The sequence below is a fragment of the Rhinopithecus roxellana genome, chromosome 13 (assembly GCF_007565055.1).
Source record: "Rhinopithecus roxellana isolate Shanxi Qingling chromosome 13, ASM756505v1, whole genome shotgun sequence".
In the NCBI taxonomy this organism is placed as follows: Eukaryota; Metazoa; Chordata; class Mammalia; order Primates; family Cercopithecidae; genus Rhinopithecus; species Rhinopithecus roxellana.
The window spans coordinates 105,140,355-105,153,174 of record NC_044561.1 but is presented as its reverse complement, the minus strand read 5'-3'; the positions used below and the strand labels follow the sequence as shown (position 1 = coordinate 105,153,174).

The following is a 12,820-nucleotide window of genomic DNA, read 5'->3' as shown; positions in this document are numbered from 1 at the left end:
CACTTTCTCTGACTCCAATCCCCTGGCAGCGGGCCTTCTTCAGAGAAACAATGTCTGTGTCTCATCCTGTCTGCTCTCGTACTGGAAGCAAGACCTCATTTTCTAAACACCAAAGTGAAACACAATGCAACCATCTACATACTCCAAGAGACATCCTATACGGCTTTCTTTTTTTTTCTTTTGAGATGGAGTCTTGCTTTGTCACCCAGGTTGGAGTGCAGCGGCACAATCTTGGCTCATTGCAACCTCCATCTCCTGGGTTTATGTAATTCTCCTGCCTCAGCCTCCCAAGTAGCTGGGATTACAGGCATGCGCCACTACGCCTAGCTAATTTTTGTATTTTTAGTAGAGACAGAGTTTCACCATATTGGTCAGGCTGGTCTTGAACTCCCGACCTCAAGGGATCCACCCACCTCAGCCTCCCAAAGCGCTGGGATTACAGGCGTGAGCCACCACGCCCAGCCTCTATATGGCTTTCAAGAAGACGAGTTAAGAATGAGCAAGTTTGTTTACAAATCACAGTTAAGTGTCCTGCACTTACCCTTTTCTACTGGGAAAAAGCACTTTATCTGGGAAAAGTAGCAGACATCAGACAAAACTGACATACCACCCAGGCGCAGTGGCTCACACCTGTCTAGGACTTTGAGAGGCCGAGGTGGGCGGATCACAATGTCAGGAGTTTGAGACCAGCCTGACCAACACGGTGAAGCACCGTCTCCACTAAAAATACAAAAATTACAAGTGGCACGCACCCGTAATCCCAGCCACTCAGGAGGCTGAGGCAGGAGAATCCCTTGAACCTGGGAGGCGGAGGTTGCAGTGAGCCAAGATCACTCCACTGCACAGCAGCCTGGGTAACAAAGCGAGACTCAGTCTCCAAAAGAAAAAAAGATAACTGACATACCTCACAGATTTTATAGTGAAACAGAATCACTGTAACTATATGTAATTTACATTTGTAATTTACATTTGTTTAATCCCCTCCAAATGTTTCTCTAAAAGATATAACATGTATGCAGCAGGATGCATGTGGGCTGTGTGCTCAGAAAGATCTGGTTCAAAACCAGGTTCTGTAATACATAAGCTGTGCCCCAGGGTGAGTCTCCTCATCTGTAAAAGGAGGATATGCCCCCACCAAATGACCTGCACGCATTTGCAGGGTCTGGCACACAATCAGTATCTGAGAGCTGTTATTATAGGTGATTCACACACTGGCCAACAAGTGGGCCAGGTATCGCTGCCCCAGTTCACAGATGAAGAACTAAAACATTAAGGGTCTTGTCAAAAGTCACATGGCTCAGAGCAGACTGAAGCCTCTTTATGCCCAGTCCTGTCTGCAACAGCTCCCTGCCTGAATGAGATAAACCTAGAGCCCGATCAGCACATACACAACTTATCTAAACATTCAAGATCACATTTTCCAATTAACTACGTGAAATAGACTTTGGAATATATTTACAGAAAGAGGTAAATTTTAGAGAGAATTGCTGGTGAAAAAGCTGGCTCCAGTGAAAACTATGATGACCTCATACCCACATTAGTCACAGATCACAGGTCAAACAAGTGCTTTAAAAGCCTCACACAAATGGGGATAGGGAAATAAATAATGAGGAAACTAACAGAAAATGGTGGGGGGGACATAGCACAGATCTAAGGCTAACAACCTGTTGTCTATGATCAACAAAGTAATTAATGCTGAATAAACACAACTCTTGGGCACCATGTGTTACTCTACAGCTTCACACGTAGTCTCCATCTGACCATCTGTAAAATCAAGATTAAATACACCTCACCAAGGAAATAACAAGACAAGCCAATGAAACTAAGACCGAGACCAGGACCCCAGCTATAAAATAAGGGCAGAAGCTGAACTCAAAAAAATAAATAAATAAATAATTCTATAAGCAATGGCAATAATTTTTAGACGGAGTCTCGCTCTGTCACCCAGGGTGGAGTGCAGTGGCGCCATCTCGGCTCACTGCAACCTCCGCCTCCCAGGTTCAAGCGATTCTCCTGCCTCAGCCTCCCAGGTAGCTGGACTACAGGTACGTGCCACCACACCCGGCTAATTTTTTGTATTTTTAGTAGAGACGGGGTCTCACTATGTTGGTCAGGCTAGTCTCAAACTCTTGACCTCATGATCCACCCGCCTCGGCCTTCCAACGTGCTGAGATTATAGGCGTGAGCCACCGTACCCTGCCAAGCAATGGCAATAATTTAAGATCGATCCAATGACGAGTTGATGGGTGCTGACGAGTTGATGGGTGCAGCACACCAACATGGCACAAGTATACATATGTAACAAACCTGCACATTATGTACCCTAGAACTTAAAAGTATAATTAAAAAAAAAAAAAAAAAAAGATCGATCCAGGGCAGGCACAGTGGCTCATGAATAGTGAGTGAATAGTAGCCAGCTTGAATAGTGGAATTATAAGTTTTTTTTTTTTTTTTTGGATACAGAGTTTCACTCTTGTTGCCCAGGCTGGAGTGCAATGGTGTGATCTCGGCTCATCGCAACCTCTGCCTCCCGGGTCCCGGTTCAAGTAGTTCTCCTGCCTCAGCCTCCTGAGTAGCTGGGATTACAGGCATGTGCCACCACACCCAGCTAATTTTTGTATTTTTAGCAGAGATGGGGTTTCACCATGTTGGCCAGGCTGGTCTTGATCTCCTCACCTCGTGATCCGCCCGCCTCAGCCTCCCAAAGTGCTGGGATTACAAGCGTGAGCCACCGCACCGGCATGAGGCATTTTTTATTTTCTTCTTTCTAGTTTCCCACGTCATACAATTAGCATATATAGAAAGAGACCATGTTTTTGCTCTTGCTTTAAATCATTACTTCTTTTTTTTTTTTTTTTTTTTTGAGACGGAGTTTCGCTCTGTCGCCCAGGCTGGAGTGCAGTGGCCGGATCTCAGCTCACTGCAAGCTCTGCCTCCCGGGTTTACGCCATTCTCCTGCCTCAGCCTCCCGAGTAGCTGGGACTACAGGCACCCGCCACCTCGCCCGGCTAGTTTTCTGTATTTTTTAGTAGAGACGGGGTTTCACCGTGTTAGCCAGGATGGTCTCGATCTCCTGACCCCGTGATCCGCCCGTCTCGGCCTCCCAAGGTGCTGGGATTACAGGCTTGAGCCACCGCGCCCGGCCCTTTTTTGTTTTTTTGAGACAGTCTCGCTCTTATCACCCAGGATGGAGTGCAGTGGCACGATCTTTGCTCACTGTAATATTTGCCTCCCGGGTTCAAGCAATTCTCCTGCCTCAGCCTCCAGAGTAGCTGGGATTACAGGCGCCTGCCACCAACCCTGACTAATTTTTTTGTAGTTTTAGTAGAGACAGGGTTTCACCACGTTGACCAGGTTGGTCTTGAACTCCTGACCTCAGGTGATCTGCCTGCCTCGGCCTCCCAAAATGCTGGGATTACAAATGTGAGCCACCATACCCAGTCTTTAAATCATTATATCTTTGTCAAATTGTTGTTAAACAGTAGTTCCATAAAATTGTGGCTGAAATGACACTTGCTTGACTTTGATCTTGTGCTTCTTGGGAATAAGAAATGCCACTGATGAACTAACATAAAACTAGAACAGTTTTATGTTAGTAGTTAGTACAGACAGTAGTTAGTACAATTACTGTCCTCAAATAAAACATGAAATCTGAATGCACAATAATAGACACCAAGAAGTCGGGGCTGAGCTCCAGGCCTCAGAATGCAGTCTCTAGAGCAGAAGATGGTGGACCTGCAAGCGAGAGCACACTCTTTATTTAAGTTTAGTTCTGGTCAGGCACAGTGGCTCATGCCTGTAATCCCAGCACTTTGGTAGACTGAGGCAGGCAGATCATTTGAGGTCAGGAGTTCGACCTCATGGTGAAACCCCGTCTCCACCAAAAATACAAAAAAATTAGCGAGGTGTGGTGGTGCGCGATTGTAGTCCCAGGTACTTAGGAGGCTAAAGTAGAAGAATCACTTGAACTTGGGAGGCGAAGGTTCCAGTGAGCCAAGATTGCACCACTGCACTCCAGCCTGGGTAACAGAGCCAGACCCCATCTCAAAAATAAAATAATAAACAATAAAAAAATGCAGGGCATGGTGGCTCATGCCTATAATCCCAGCACTTTGGGAGGCTGAGGCAGGTGGATCATGAGGTCAGGAGATCAAGACTATCCTGACTAACATGGTGAAGCCCCATCTCTACTAAAAAAAAAATACAAAAAAATTAGCCAGGCGTGGTGGCGGGCGCCTGTAGTACCAGCTACTTGGGAGACTGAGGCAGGAGAATGGCGTGAACCTGGGAAGCGGAGCTTGCAGTGCGAGCCAAGATCACGCCACTGCACTCCAGCCTAGGCGACAGAGCAAGTCTCAAAAAAAAAAAATAGTATAGTTCCTTTTTGAAGCAGAAGCAAAGACAGAGCTGAGAGGAAGAAACAGGGTGGCCCTAACAAAGACCCTGAACCTCTCTGTGTGGCTTTGCAGTCAGATACAGGCCTTCACATTCCTGAAAAACCTACAGGCTTTCCTAGAAAAATGATCTAGATGATTTGTCTTACCTGAGCACAACTGCTCGATCTTTGTCAGATTCAACTGCAGAGACTCATTGATCCAAGCCAGCATGTCATGTCGACTTAGGTTATCACTGGTCACCGACGTTGAGTATACGTTCACTGCCATCTTCTAAAGCATGGGAGGAAAAAAGAAGGGCCCATGTTACAGCAGGCGTGCAAGTAAGGGCAAGTGTTTCCTAGAGAGTCACCAAGAGCAAACCTGCAGGAACACTCCATTTTACTTTTATTTTTATTTTTTTTTGAGACAGAGTCATACTCTGTCGCCCAGGCTGGAGCACAGTGGCGCGACCTCGGCTCACTGCAACCTCCCGAGTTCAAGTGATTCTCCTGCCTCAGCCTCCTGAGTAGCTGGGATTACGGGTGTGCACCACCACACCCGGCTAATCTTTGTATTTTTAGTAGAGATGGGGTTTCACCATGTTAGCCAGGCTGGTCTTGAACTACTGGCCTCAGGTGATCCGCTCATCTTGGCCTCCCAAAGTTCTGGGATTACAGGTGTGAGCCACCATACCCAACCTAGGAACACTGAATTTTTTTTTTTTTTTTTTTTTTTTTTTTTGAGACGGAGTCTGGCTCTGTCTCCCAGGCTGGAGTGCAGTGGCCGGATCTCAGCTCACTGCAAGCTCCGCCTCCCAGGTTTACGCCATTCTCCTGCCTCAGCCTCCGGAGTAGCTGGGACTACAGGCACCCGCCACCTCGCCCGGCTAGTTTTCTGTATTTTTTAGTAGAGACGGGGTTTCACCGTGTTAGCCAGGAGGGTCTCGATCTCCTGACCTCGTGATCCACCCGTCTCAGCCTCCCAAAGTGCTGGGATTACAGGCTTGAGTCACCGCGCCCGGCCGGAACACTGAATTTTTAAGCCTCACCTTCTTCCCCAAGAGGCCAAACGAAACCTGGCCACAGAACCTGGATTTCCGCATACAAACACGACCTGAAATGAACTGTCCAACACCAGTCAGCCTAAAATTGAGGCCCCATTTTAATGTGATTAATATACAATTCTAAACTGCAAGAGGCATTAAATAAGGGGATGAGTAAGTGCTTTATGATGGGAGGCAGATGCACAAACGAGAATGCTTTCTGTTTAGAAAACATCAACCCAAACTTACCCATTAAGCTATCAAAATGGGCCGGGCGCTGTGGCTCACGCCTGTAATCCCAGCACTTTTGGACACTGAGGCGGGTGGATCACGAGGTCAGGAGATTGAGACCATCCTGGCTAACACGGTGAAACCCCATCCCTACCAAAAATACAAAAAATTAGCCAGGCGTGGTGGCAGGCGCCTGTAGTCCCAGCTACTCTGGAGGCTAAGGCAGTAGAATGGCATGAACTCGGGAGGTGGAAATTGCGGTGAGCTGAGATCGCACCACTGCACTCCAGCCTGGGCGACAGAGTGAGACTCCATCTCAAAAAAAAAAAAAAGATATCAAAATGTTTACAATTTTCTTCAGTTTTTTTTTTTTTTTTGCTTGTTTTTGAGATGGAGTCTTGCTCTGTTGCCCAGACTGGAGTGCAATGGCACGATCTCAGCTCACTGCAACCTCCGCCTCCCAGGTTCAAGTGATTCTCCTGCCTCAGCCTCTCAAGCACCTAGGATTACAGGCGCATGCCACCACGCCCGGCTAGTTTTTTCTATTTTTAGTAGAGACAGGATTCCAGCATGTTGGCCAGGCTGGTCTCGAACTCCTGACCTCAGGTGATCCACCCACCTCGGTCTCCCAAAGCGCTGGGATTACAGGCATGAGCCACCACGCCCGGCCTAATTTTTATTAATTCCTGTTTATAGTTTTCGCTACTTCCCAAATTTTCCTTAAAGACTATACTAGACCAGGCACACTGGCACATACATGCCTGTAATCCCAGCACTTTGGGAGGCTGAGGTGGGAGGATCACCTGAGTCCAAGAGGTTGAGGCTGCAGTGAGCCATGTTCACAGGAATGCACTGCAGCCTGGGCAACACAGTGAGATCCTATCTCCAAAAAAAAAAAAAAAATACTATAAATAATTTCATAATTGAAAAAGCAAATCAGCTTTTCAATACCTAGATATAAAAAAGGCAGTATCAAATGACCTTACAAGTGAAGAATCCTTGTAGTTAATTCTCTGCAGAGCTACCTGGGGATGGTAGGGCATCTGAGGGCCTAAGTGCCAGATGCTTCACAGACACTTGTTTAACCCTGACAGCCCTCTGCAATGTTCACTTCATGTCCCTCATTTTACAGGTGAGGACAAGAGAGGCCCTCGGGATTGGCAGGCAAGCCTGCCCAGCCCCAGCCTCCACATTCTCTTCCCTCCCTTTTCTGCTAGGCTTTCAAATTCAAAACAATAAACACACAGCAACGAGTCTAATTTTCAAATGCTAGTAAACGTGGGTGTTATTGTCTACGAGCACCAGTTTAGTCAACCCTCACTCATTTTACAAATGTCTACCAGCTCTACCACGTGCTACGCCCTGTTCTAGGGACCAGGAAACAGAGAAGCAAAAGACAAGGTGCCTGTCCACAGGGAGTTCACATTCTAGTGGTGCAAAGTCTGATACTGACCAAATACACCAACAAACATCATTTCATACCAATCACTTATGCAATGGGGTTTAGGGAATGTGGTCAGAGGAAGCCTCTCTGAGGTGAACAGGTGAGCTTAAGGATCAGAAGGAAGTAGCCACATGAAGCTGTAGAGATAGGGCATTCCAGCCCAGCCAGCAACAGGGAGAGCAGAACCTGAGGTGGGAACAGAAGTCAAGAGGCCAGACCATGAACGGGCTCTGCATGGTCTATGGGACCATAACTATGGGAAGGAGTTAGGATTTTATTCTATTAAGAAATCCTGGCTGGGCGCGGTGGCTCAAGCCTGTAATCCCAGCACTTTGGGAGGCCAAGACGGGCGGATCACGAGGTCAGGAGATTGAGGCCATCCTGGTGAACACGGTGAAACCCCGTCTCTACTAAAAAATACAAAAAACGGCCGGGCACGGTGGCTCAAGCCTGTAATCCCAGCACTTTGGGAGGCCGAGACGGGCGAATCACGAAGTCAGGAGATCGAGACCATCCTGGCTAACACGGTGAAACCCCGTCTCTACTAAAAATACAAAAAACTAGCCGGGCGAGGTGGCTGGCGCCTGTAGTCCCAGCTACTCCGGAGGCTGAGGCAGGAGAATGGCGTGAACCCAGGAGGTGGAGCTTGCAGTGAGCTGAGATCCGGCCACTGCACTCCAGCCCGGGCGACAGAGCAAAACTCCGTCTCAAAAAAAAAAAAAAAAACTAGCCAGGCGAGGTGGCGGGTGCCTGTAGTCCCAGCTGCTCAGGAGGCTGAGCCAGGAGAATGGCGTAAACCCGGGAAGCAGAGCTTGCAGTGAGCTGAGATCCGGCCACTGCACTCCAGCCTGGGCGACACAGCGAGACTCCGTCTCAAAAAAAAAAAAAAAAAAAGAAAAAAAAGAAAAGAAATCCACTGTCGGGTTTGTTTTTGAGGTAGGGTGTCACTCTGTCATCCAGGCTGGAGTGCAATGGCACAATCATGGCTCACTTGCAGGCCTGACTTCCCAGGCTCAAGCCATCCTCCTGACTCAGCTTCCCAAGTAGCTGGGACTACAGATGGTCACCACCAAGCCCAGCTAATTTTTCAATTTTTTTGTAGAGACCAGGTCTCATTTTGTGGCCCAGGCTCAAGCGATCCTCCGCCTCAGCCTCCCATGGTGCTGGGATTACAGGCATGAGCCACCACACTCAGGCACTTTCAGGTTTTAAGTGGGGTAGAATCTTCTCTCATTACAGTTTGAAAAAGATCACACTGACTACTAGTAGAGAACAGACAGTAGGGAGGGAAGACTCGAGATAAAAGCAGGCTAATCCAGATCTAAATCAAATCCCTGGGCAGTCACCATGAGGACACACAATAAAATACCAGAGATTTCATAGTGACCTAGACACTTACAATTTTCTTCATTTCATAAGACAGCAACATTACCAGTGGGGAGGGGCAGGGGAAAGATGCAGAGCAATTTGGAATAATCCTGAGATCCTAGCCCTTCGCTCTCTTCTGGTACTTCGTTCCCTCCACCTAGTGACTAGTATAGAGTTGGTCATTCCATGTCGGTCTCCTGCACTAAGCTGCTGCAAGCCTCCTGAATCACCAAGCTACAGAATGTGACAGCCAGAAGAGGCAAATCCACCCATCCAGTCCCCTTTTTATGGGGTGACTGAGGTCTGTAGAGGTCAATAACTTGCCAGGTCTGCGTCCCCTCACATCCCCCAGGCACTTCATAGTGTCTCACACATAGCAAGCACTCACTACTTGTTTTCAGGTTGGCAGAACAGTGTCAAAGAAAAATGTATCTATATAAACTTGTCAGAAAGCAAATCATCAACAGTCTTACACTTCCCAAATCAGCTGATAAAACCATGTTATGCAAGACACCAACACAATTTAGTTACTGACTCCACTGGGAAATTAATCCCTATGTTTCCAGAGCAACTCATTCGAACCTTTATGATAGGAATTGCCACAATGAATTGTCATTATCTCGTTATTTCCGAACAATTCTCGAACCAGATTTGGGCCAGGAGGCAATCCACTCGATGCAAATAGCTGAGGATTTCAAGCCAGGAGGACACGGTTTGAATGTGAGGCAGTCACTCACTAGTTGTGTGATCTTAGGCAAGTTAAACTCAATGTACCTCAGTTACCTTACAAGTTAAACCCACCTATCTGAAAAGGGTCAAAGAAGGGTTTAAATTAGATAAGGTACATAAAATATTTGGCATGGCATCTAATTTCAGAGGCATTAAACAAACAAGATGTAGGGTAGGGACCTTGTCTCATTCATCCTCCTATCTCCAGTGCCAAAAACAGTGCGCCTGAGACCTGCCAGCACTATCTCGCATGGAGATGCACTGCAACAGTCTTCAAATGTGTCTGTGTCAATCTGTTCTTACACAGCAAACCAGAGAGAATGTTCTGAATCACAAATCAGAGCAAGAGTCTCCCTTGTTTAAAATCCCTGAATGAACAAAATACCATGTGCAAAATCAGGTACCAAGCAGAGACATTCAAACAAAAAAAAAACATGGTCCCAGCCGAGCACTTGTAATTTATTAAGGCAACATTCCCATATATACTGTACTGAGTGCCTCATGCTGCCATAAAATCTAAGCAGCTGGTAAAGCCACGTCTGTCTCCTGACCACACCCCGGCTCAAAAAAACGTTAATGGCCTTTCATCATCATATAATTTAAAACTTTCATTAGCAGTACATTAATACCTGGTCCCACGTGCTCCACAAACGCTGCAACCACTAAATACATGGATTAGGCACCATGTGGATGTGCAATAAACATCCACCAACTCAATCAATTAATTGGCTCCTCCTGACAGTCAAAACAGAGCTCCAGCTCATCCTTCCTTCACAATTCCATCACTGGCACCCACGGAAGACCCATGACTACCACACAAATCTCACCCTTACAAGGCTTCCTGATCCAGGTTTCCACCACCATGAAAAAGCTCCCTCAAGCCTACCCGGGGATCTCTCTTCCTTCAGCAGCTCTCCTAGCAAGATCCCAAACCTGTATGAATTCAACGCTGGCTCTACAGCACTCTATTACTTTCAAGGCACCACACTGAGCCCTATGCAAAGAGGGGGAAGGAGGTGCCACCAGAAAGGAGCTATGTGACCCTGGGCAAGTCACTTAATCTTCCTGCATCACAAACGGCTCATCTTGTAAAATGGGTAAAACAGTACCTCTGCACAAAGTGGTGGTGAGGATTAAATGAGAATCTACATGAAAACACTTAAGGCCGGGCGCGGTGGCTCAAGCCTGTAATCCCAGCACTTTGGGAGGCCGAGACGGGCGGATCACGAGGTCAGGAGATCGAGACCATCCTGGCTAACACGGTGAAACCCCGTCTCCATTAAAAAAATACAAAAAAAAAAAAAAAAAAATAGCCGGCCGAGGTGGCGGGCGCCTGGAGTCCCAGCTACTCAGGAGGCTGAGGCAGGAGAATGGCGTGAACCCAGGAGGCGGAGCTTGCAGTGAGCTGAGATCCGGCCACTGCACTCTAGCCTGGGCGACAGAGCGAGACTCCGTCTCAAAAAAAAAAAAAAGAAAAGAAAAGAAAACACTTAAGCAAAAGGCGCATCACGTCCTAAGCTTCCCTACGTGCCTAAAACTGTGCTAGGCACTTTGACACACCACCACAAAGGGCACATCTGGATCTGTAGCTCTGGACCTCAGGGAGAAAGTGTAATAAAGACGTTAAGAGCCTAGACACTTAAGTTCCAGGTGTGGGTTCAGCCACTTGCTGGGCTGCATAGGACACCCCACCTCTCAGAGTCTCAGACCCCTCATTTGTAAAATGAAAGTAATCTCTCTTGCCGGGGGCGGTGGCTCACGCCTGTAATCCCAACACTTTGGAGGCCGAAGCGGGCAGATCACTTGAGGTCAGGGGTTCGAGAACAGCCTGGCCAACATGGTGAAACCTCGTCTCTACCAAAAATACAAAAATTAGCCGGGCGTGGTGGCGCACGCCCGTAATCCCAACTACTCCGGAGGCTGAGACACCAGAATCGCTTGAACCCGGTAGGCGGAGGTTGCAGTGAGCCGAGATGGCGCCACTGCAGGCCTGGGCGACAGAATAAAACTCCGCCTCAAAAAAAAAAAAAAAAAAAAAGGAAGAAAATAATCTCTCTTAAAGACAGTTAGTATCAAAAGACACAAAGCCACATGGAGCACTTAACATAGTGCTTGACACAGAACAAGTGCCCAACTAACAAAGAGCCGCTATTATCATTACTACTGTTAGTGACATGCCATCAGAGAAGTGGATCCCCGGCCTAACATAACCTCCCTCAATGAGCCTCAGGATCCTCATCCCCAAACTGGGGCAGAGGTCAAGCTCTGCCCTGCAGCATCCTAGAACAACTGTGAAGCAGTGACTGAACTAGCACTGTTGATACCATCCTGTTATATTGTCCTCCTGCTCATCACAATGTGGATTCCTGGAGAGCAAATCTTTGCTCCCGGGAAAACAGCCAGGGTTTATTTAGCACGGTGGCCAACACCTAGTGGGGACTCAATAAACACACACTGAAGAAAGCAGGGAGTCCAAGAGCTGGCTTACTTTCCGCCATACATCGCGCTAAGAGTTTAATGCGGATAGTATTACTGTCCTCGTTTTACAGATGAGGAAGCTGAGATCCAGAGCGGTTAAAGCACCTGTCCAAAGTCACACCGCACAGAACCCAACCCAGGTCTGAACCCACCACCCGATCTTCCGGTCCTCAAGCGACACGGCCTCCTACAATGTGGGTCCCAAGAGCTCCCAGGACGGCCCACCTCGCCCACACCTTCCCAGGGCCCAACCACCCCGGGACCTCCAGCCGCGGCAGCGCAGGGACCACACCTCAGCGGCGGCACAGAACCCCCACACCCCGGAGCAGCAGCCCCCACTTCCGGCCCGAGACCCCGCCCCCCTGAGCCCAGCGCAGAGCGCGCCCCCAGGCCCAGCCCGCGCGCGCCGGGTCACGGCCCCGCCCTTCCCCCACCCGGCTCGCACAGCACCGCCGGGTGGAACTGGCCAGGCGCCGCCCGTAGGGCCTGCCCGCGCACGCCCGGCTTTGGCCCACGCGGGCGCCCCCACAGCCGCACTCCCCCGGGCCCGCTGGCCGGCTCACCGGCTCTCAGCAGAACCGCGTCCACTACCCGCAACCGGCTCCGGTTCCGTCTTCGTCTCGTTCAAACCGCCAGACCCCGCCCGCCCGCCCGCGCGATGACCTCACACGCACCCCCCCTCCCGTTACGCGCCGACGTAAAGGCTCGTCATCCTCCGCCGGCTCCTTTTATAGAGAGAGACTCAGCCGCGCGCCGGGGGCGGAGCTTGGCCTCTGATCGACGGAACGGGAGCCGAGGAGCGGGGTCCCGACCGCCGGGGCGACTGCGGCACGTGGTCGGCCGCAGCCAATGAGATCCCGCCTCGGTCCGGTGTGACTCTTTCGGTTACAAAATCCCTATGGCAGTAGCCAAAAAGAAAATTGCTTTTACAATGTATTTTTTTTTCTTAGAGATGTATGGAGGTCTCGCTGTGGTGCCCAGGGTGGTCTCGAACTCTTGGCCTCAAGCGATCCTCCTGCCTTAGCCTCCCAAAGCACTGGGATAACAGGCGTGAGCCACCGCGCCCAGCCTTACAATTAATTTCTGTAGGAATGAGTTATTGAATAATAAAGATACCTGATAGACACTTTGGGGAAAGGCTTAGAAGTCAAT

General features: G+C 48.9%; 1 protein-coding gene across 1 annotated transcript in view; it reads right to left on the bottom strand.

Annotated features, from left to right (window-relative positions):
- MAPRE1 (microtubule associated protein RP/EB family member 1) overlaps positions 1–12,371 on the bottom strand; it is a 35,573-nt gene extending 23,202 nt beyond the window's left edge. The window contains exons 1-2 of the mRNA XM_030914550.1: positions 12,232–12,371; positions 4,544–4,667 (exon numbers count right to left, since the gene is read on the bottom strand). Coding sequence (XP_030770410.1) covers positions 4,544–4,664 — 121 coding nt within the window. The 5' untranslated portion in view covers positions 4,665–4,667; positions 12,232–12,371. The remainder of the gene's footprint in view (positions 1–4,543; positions 4,668–12,231) is intronic.
- Positions 12,372–12,820: the final 449 nt, after the last annotated feature.